Source organism: Nycticebus coucang, chromosome 6, assembly GCF_027406575.1.
Source record: "Nycticebus coucang isolate mNycCou1 chromosome 6, mNycCou1.pri, whole genome shotgun sequence".
Lineage (NCBI taxonomy): Eukaryota > Metazoa > Chordata > Mammalia > Primates > Lorisidae > Nycticebus > Nycticebus coucang.
In genome coordinates this window covers 9,952,249-9,959,936 of record NC_069785.1, presented here as the reverse complement: position 1 = coordinate 9,959,936, position 7,688 = coordinate 9,952,249, and the positions used below count along the sequence as shown (strand labels likewise).

Sequence of the window (7,688 nt, the reverse complement as noted above, 5' to 3'; positions counted from 1 at the left end):
TCAGATTAAAGAAAGTTTGAGCCGGCCGGGCAAGGTGGCTCATGCTTGTAATCCCAGCACTTAGGAGGCTGAGGCAGTTGGATTGCCTGAGATCAAACTCACAGGTTTGAGCCAGAGCTAGACCTTGTCTCTAAAAATAGCCGGGCATTGTGACAGGTGCCTGTAATACCAGCTACAAGGGAGGCCTAGGCAAGAGAATCACCTAAGCCCAAGAGTTTGAGGTTGTTGTGAGCTAAGACACCATGGCACGTTACCAAGGGTGACAAAGTCAGACTCTGTCTCAAAAAAAAAAAAAAAAAAATCCAGTTTGGAGGAAAGAGGAAATTAAGAAAATTAAGCAAATCACTCTAAGTGAGTCATTTGTGAAGAATATTCAGTAAAGCATAATTAAATTTTGTTTCAAAAGGAGCTCCAAAAAGACATGACAAAATACAATGATATGAAAGTGGAAATTACAAAACTAAAAAGCAACAAAAATTCAAAAGAGAATATTGAATTCAATTCAATGTAGAACTCCAAGTATAAAATTGGGGGGAATTACGATTGCAATAAAGAATATGAAGATCATAAATCATGAATAACAATAGTACTGGCACCCAAAATTATGAGTGGAGAAGCAAATGTAATTAACATCAATATTACCTCTTCTAAATTAACTTTAATTTTGTACACTTAATATGTGCAAAGCACAATACTATTCACTTTCTCAATGTATCATTTCATTGAATCCTAAAACAGTCCTATATTAAAATGTCTTAACCTCATTGTATAAATGAGAGAATGAAAGAATAGTGATACTATATAATTTACTTAAAGAAAGTGAAAAGGCTGAGATTCAAATGCAGTCATCCTGACAGCACAGCTTTTCTTCCTTCTTTTTCTTTTTTTTTCTTGAGACTGAGTTTCACTATGTCGCCCTTGGTAGAGTGCTGTGGTGTCACAGCTCACAGAAACCTCCAACTCTTGGGCTCAAGTGATTCTCTTGCCTCAGCCTCCCAAGCAGTTGGGACTACAGGCGCCTGCTATAACACCTGGCTATTTTTTTTTTTGTTGTTGTTGTTGTTATTGTTATTTAGCAGGCCCAGGCCAGGCTCGAACCCACCAGTCTCAGTGTATGTGGCCAGCACCTGACTCACTGAGCTACGGGAGCCAACAGCTTTTATTCTTATCCATCATTAAGTATGAAAATTGCCTGATTTTTTAATTATTATTGAATGTTACAATCTATTTTGATTTTACTCTTCTACCTTTTCTTCACTGTTTTTGTTTTGTTTTGTTTTTAAAGAGACAGGGTCTTGATATGTTGCCTAGGCTGGAGTGCAATACTGCAATCATAGCTCACTGCAGCCTCCAACTCCTGGCAGACTCAGGTATTCTTCCAACCTTAGCCTCCCAAGTAGCTGAGACTACAAACACATGCCACCATGCCCAGCTAATTTTCTATTTCTATTTGTAGTCATAAGGTCTCCCTATGTTGCCCAGACTGGTCTCAAACTCCTGGACTCAAAGTCTCCTGCCCCAGCCTCCCTAATTGCTGGGATTACAGGCGTGAGCCACTGCACCCAGCCTTACTTGCTTTAAAAAAATAATTCATAGTTATTTCCAGGAAAATGAAATCAATAGGCTAAAAGATCAACAAACAAAAACCAAAACTTAAGTCGTGAATGAAAATCTGGATAGTGATTATAACAAAATGGCGTCCTAGCTCAATCCTTAGGTCAATAGTGACATTTTAAGAACCAGAAAGCCCTGCTTGAATTATGTTAGGGTAGGCAGGACAAGACTGAGAAAGCAGAAATAAAATGCCTACCAATGTTAGAAAGAGCCAATTCACTCCAGAGCTGGTGTCTATTTTTATAAAATGTAAATATTTCAAGCTAAATAGGTTTAATATAATTCCATATTTTCATGGAGTAGAAATTGTGGATTATATAAAGATCATTTATGGAATGTGCTTTTAAAAACTAAATTGATTACACTGCTTATTCTTATTACAGTTGTCTTTGTCTTTTTATTTAGTCCGTATTTTCCATAAAACCTGCAGACTCTATCAAATAGTCTTATTGGACAATATTTGTTTGAATTTAGTTAACTGTACTTACAGCTGTTATTTCAAATCAGAAAATAACTCTGTTTTATTGCAGTAGTACTTGATTACAAATATATGAGTACATTTCCCAGTTACTCTGTTTTGAGTGGAAAGTTTAAATTAATGAAGAGCTCTGCAAAAATATAATTATCCTTCAGCCCAATTGTCCTATCAATTTTTTATTTTTTTATTTTTATTTTTATTAAACCATAGCTGTCAATTTTTTTAATAACTGGAATGACCTTTTAAAAAAGGAAAATGCTGAAGAAACAAAACTATGGCTTAGAAAACATGAATTAATATGAATGACTTAAGAAAAATAAGCAAGTGTCCATTTATCAACACTGACGAAAACAGAATTTATATATTAATTGTTTACAATATAAACCTGTAGGAAGAAAAAAAAAAAAAAAAGAAGAAAACAACTTATGGCAGCGCCCATGGCTCAGTGGGCAGGGCACTGGCCACATACACCAATGCTGGTGGATTCAAACCCGGCCGAGGTCAGCTAAAGCAACAATGAAAGTTCCAACAACAACAAAAAATAGCTGGGTATTGTGGCAGGTGCCTATAGTCCCAGGAGGCTAAGGCAAGAGACTTGCTTAAGCCCAGGAGTTTGAGGTTGCTGTGAGCTGTAATGCTACAGCACTCCACCCAGGGCAACAGCTTGAGACTCTGTCTCAAAAAACAAAAACACACACACACAAAAAAACCTTACCATTGGTTTTCAATGTATAAGTTTTATTCTCATTTCCTTCCTACTCACGTATCTGGATGCATAAACAATTATAGTTACCCATCTTGTAGGACAAGGACAATTATGGGCTTAACCTTAGCTGTCTCTCTGTATATCAAGTGCAGAATTCCAAGTTTGAAGGTCAAGATAAGTGTGAGAGGTTTAAGACCAAAGAGAAGGATGAATAATGAAGATGGATAATATTATCAAAGCTGGATCATTTTATACTAGTAGCTAAGGAACTTCTTGTTTCATTGTTTTGTATTGCATTTTTTTTTTTTTTGAGGTTGAATTTGTTTTTGAAAGACAGTGTGGTAAAACGTAAACAGGTATAGATAAGGTCAATTACCTGGCTCAAGGCATCTTCATTTACTAACTGCATAGGACTTAATTTCCTAGAAAAATGTCAGGATTTTTCAAAGCATCGAGTAAAATAGAACAAGAATGCACTTCTTTGGCTGAAAAGCCCTTTCTCTACATTCATGATATTTAGTATTTGAGAGTTATCTTTCTCAAATTCATTTATAAGATGAAAAACATTATAGCTTAAAACAGCAACCTAAATTAAAAATATACTTACAAATAGGAAATAACTCACAGCAAGGGTCTAAAAGCAATTATGGAGTCATAGATGTTAGGACTGACAGTAATTTTTTTTAAGTAAATGAAAGCTAAACAGCAGTATATGTTTATGCACTGTTTACTACTCATTTTGTTGCTTTCATTAAATATGTGGACACTGAACATGAGTAGGTAGTATAAGAAAACTGTTGGCATTGTTTGCAGGATTGAGGTTTAAAAGACAAAATCAACTTAAAGAATAGGAATTTTTTAAAAAACTGTTGTGCAAACCCAGAAATTTTAGCTTATGTAGTTTCTAAAATAAAACAAAAAACACCTCTGCCATCAATGTTATTGTAATGTGGGTTAAACACCAACAGATTGCAGACTCTCTCTAGGGTTCTTTTAGAGTACAGATAGCTTATTCAGTGTCATTTCTCTTTTCTGTTGATTCTACCGGGACCCATATACAAGCAATATGAACTCTGTTATCACCTATGACCTTTCTGTGAAGAAAACATTGGACTGTTGTCTCCTTATTGTACAGACAGGGTAAGGCTTGTCTGGAAAAACCTTTTTCAGTGATATTCGATTGTCCTAAGGCTGATAATCAGAGGTGAAAAATAATTCTAAAAAATAATGTGCAGAAATATGCAGGAAAACACAAGCAACCAAGTTTAGAAACAGACTATTTAGCTTCAAATAGGTTGCAGTTGAAATATCACACTAATGCCTACAATTATTTTTATCTTTATTGCATATATTCTACAAGCAATGAAGATTTTTTTTCACACAAATTTTGTATTTTCTCTAGCTATTTTTTATTCAAGGTAACGGTAGCTGCATAATTTACGACTTTACTACAAACAAAACTACGTATTTCCCTATACCCTCCTAAATGTAAAGTAGCTGGGTTAATATAATAGCTTTCTCTATACATTCATACAAATTGTTTATTACTTAAGCAAAGAAAATAACACTTGCCATTAAAACACCTCCTGTATTAATATAAAAATTATATTAGTAGTCTATAATTTTGAAAATTAGATAAATTATAAAATTAACAAATATTTATTTTTTGCCAGTAAATACAATTTCTTGGTGAGCGTAAGTCAGACTGGCATGGTCCAAGGAGGCAGTACTGCCAAAGCCCTCATGAGTGCAGAGCTCGCCACTTGTCCAATGGGCCACGATTGGGGATGTATTTGACTCCACAACCATCAGGGATGAGGCGCTTCGCAGCCACTTTGTCTTCAAATTCATCAGCATTAAACTTGGTAAAGCCCCACTTCTTGGAGATATGGATCTTCTGGCATCCAGGGAACTTGAACTTGGCCCTGCGTAAGGCTTCGATCACATGCTCCTTGTTCTGAAGCTTGGTGCGGATGGACATGATGACTTGGCCGATGTGGACCCTGGCCACAGTACCCTGGGGCTTTCCGAAGGCACCTCGCATCCCGGTCTGGAGCCTGTCAGCCCCAGCGCAGGACAACATCTTGTTGATGCGGATGACGTGGAAGGGGTGGAGCCGCACTCGGATGTGAAAGCCGTCTTTGCCGCAACTTTTCACCATGTACTTGTTTGCACAAATACGGGCGGCCTCCAGGGCTTCCGAGGAAAGCTGCTCGTATTCATCAGACACCATGTGGCCACACAGCGGGAACTCGTCCACCTTTGCCTTCTTCCTACCCAGGTCGAAGATGCGGATCTTGGCATCGGGAACACCTCGGCAAAAACGAGATTTGGGGTACGGCTTGTTCTTGCAGTACCGGTAACAGCGAGCAGGCCGGCGACCCATGGCGACGCCAGGAATCCCGGTGGTGCGTCGAAGGGACGAGCGTTCCCACACCTGCGCCTGCGCGGAGCTTACGTAGTACAGTAGTACGTTTCCCGTGGTCCCCCGCGGGAAGCGTAAAGTCCGTAGGTCGACGTGAAGACGCTCTTTCAGGGCGCCGCCACCATAGACTCGGGACGCTCTATGCGTCAGCGCCCTCGCTACCCAACAGTGCGTAAACTAAGCTGGGGCAAGTGGCCGAGGGCCGGGGCTGCGTCCAGGTCTGGGTGAGGAGTCAGGCCTTGCTACAGTGACGCGGGCTGATTTCTCCCCATGGTGGTCTTGGGCTTGAAGCCTTTGCTTTAGGCCTTCCATAAAGCATAGAAGACGTATTTTGCTAAAGTTTTTAGAAAAAGAGTCCCTTCACTTAGTATAGTCTGTTTGCACTTTAGTTAAAAACCGTAATTCTCTTTCCACGGCTTGTATCTTCCCGTCAGTGTTTGCAGATCAGGCTGTTCCTTGAAGACTGTGCGGCCACCTTCCCGAGGTAAAGTGATGTCTTAACCTTTCTAATAAGGCTCAGGAAGAGATGAAAGTCAAGAGAGGCATAAAGAAAAGATCTTTGTTATGCATATTGCTTGATAATTGTCTTATAAACGTGAAGCTTTCTTTGTTCCTCTTCACTTGGCCTAATGGGGTGATTTTACTATCAAAGTGGGGTGTAGAGATTAAAATGCAAACTGAAATTAAGTTTAAGATGACTTGCGTTTTTAAACGTTAAAGCTGCCGAAGCTATGTTAAAGAGTAACTATGCTTTAGTAATCTTTTACACCTTTACAATAAGTTTCATCTTTTTTTCTTCTGCTATTACATTTTGTAAAAATGTTATGACTAGGATCAGAGTGTAGGGAGGGAGGAAGGACAGAGAAATTATGAATAGTCTGTAAAACCTACTTGCATTTTTTCCTCCCTTTAAAAAATTTTTTTTGATGTTACTTCCTAGATCCATGACATCATGGATGAAGTAACAAATTCCCTCCAATATGAATATATTTTGCTAATGATTTCTCTTTAACATAGAAAACTCAGCTGTTATAAAACTCCTGCCCTCATTGAGCTTATGTCTAGGAGAGGGTTTAAATACTACTCAAATAACATATCATAAAGTGTAAAGTGTATCAACAACAACAACAAAAGACAAAGTAAGCCCTGGGACCTTGATGTAGACTGAGGAATGAACAGGAAAGACTTTTGTCAGTTAAGAGTTTTCATGTGGTGACCATGGCACATGGGGCCTGGCATGTGCAAAGGCCCTGGAGCAAGCAGGAACATGGAATGTTTTAAGAAACTGAAGTAAGGCCAGTGTGACTGTGAGTGAGAGGGTGAGTGGATTAACTTAGAGGGTGTACATATGTGAGAGGGGCCTTACATATCGCATGGGATTCTGGTCTTAATGCAGAGTCATTGAAGAGCTTCCTACAAGTTTTATCACTCTGATTATAGTGTGGTGAATAGACTAGAATGGGCAAAAAAATAGATCAAAAAGGAAAGCTTTGCATTGCTACAGAAAAGATATGATGTGAACGCAATATATTTTACTCTGTAAACATACTTGTATCATTTTTATTACGACTATATGCCAAGAGTCTATGATAGCATCTAGGAGAGAGGAGTCTGTGAGGTGAAAGGAAGATGTCTGATTGGAGTTCATGTGCTATCACATGTTCACTTCCACTTGTCTGGACTCCCACCTCTTTAGGGTTGTCAGAACCCTGCAATCTCTGACCATGAGAAGCTTATGTCAGTATCAGGGCTGGCCTGCGTAAGCTTCTTTCATTAATCCAAGGCTGAGTAATCCTTGTTTGCCTGGAACTGCACCAGTTCTGCAAAACCTCCTGTCCAACTCTCTGCGAAATTGGGAGCGTTGGACACCATACCATGCTCTTGCATGAGGCCCCTGCCAGTTGCAGGTTTAAAGTAGGAGGGTGAGAAGAGAAGAGGGAGGACCACAGCGTGATCCTCTATACTTTTTTGTTACCCTTGCAAATACTACAGGAGATCCTGTGGAAAATGCGTGAACCACATCATTAGATTTACATGTGGACAGCATTCTTCTCAATTTCAACATTTTGATTTTTTCCTTATCTCCCTACCTTTGCCATCTGCAGTGTGCATCAGCTTAAACAAACCTTGCACAAAAAAGTGTAAAACTTGTCTGCTTTGAAATTTATAGCGAAGGGAGACATGACTATCATGTAAAATAGAGATGGTTTAAAGAATGGGTACACGTGTAAGTGGAGGTAAGGAATAAGGTATAAATGAGACAGGGCAATTACATAAGACCAGTAAGATCTTGAGGACAGGACTCTGTCTACTTGGTTCCCTGTTTTGTTCCTTGTTTTGACACATTATTGAGATGCAGTGGTGTGTTGATAAATATTTAACAACCTGTTGACTGAGAAGGGAGAAGAAAGACCTGATTCGTAGTATTTACTGACTTGGTGGAAATACTCCCTCCATCATCAATT

General features: G+C 38.9%; 1 protein-coding gene across 1 annotated transcript; it reads right to left on the bottom strand.

Annotated features, from left to right (window-relative positions):
* Nucleotides 1-4,468: 4,468 nt before the first annotated feature.
* RPL10L (ribosomal protein L10 like) lies at nt 4,469-5,234 on the bottom strand. The gene has a single exon (XM_053593379.1). It carries the CDS (start codon nt 5,182-5,184, stop codon nt 4,540-4,542), a length of 645 nt encoding a protein of 214 aa, XP_053449354.1. The 5' UTR covers nt 5,185-5,234; the 3' UTR covers nt 4,469-4,539.
* Between the last annotated feature and the right edge of the window lie 2,454 nt (nt 5,235-7,688).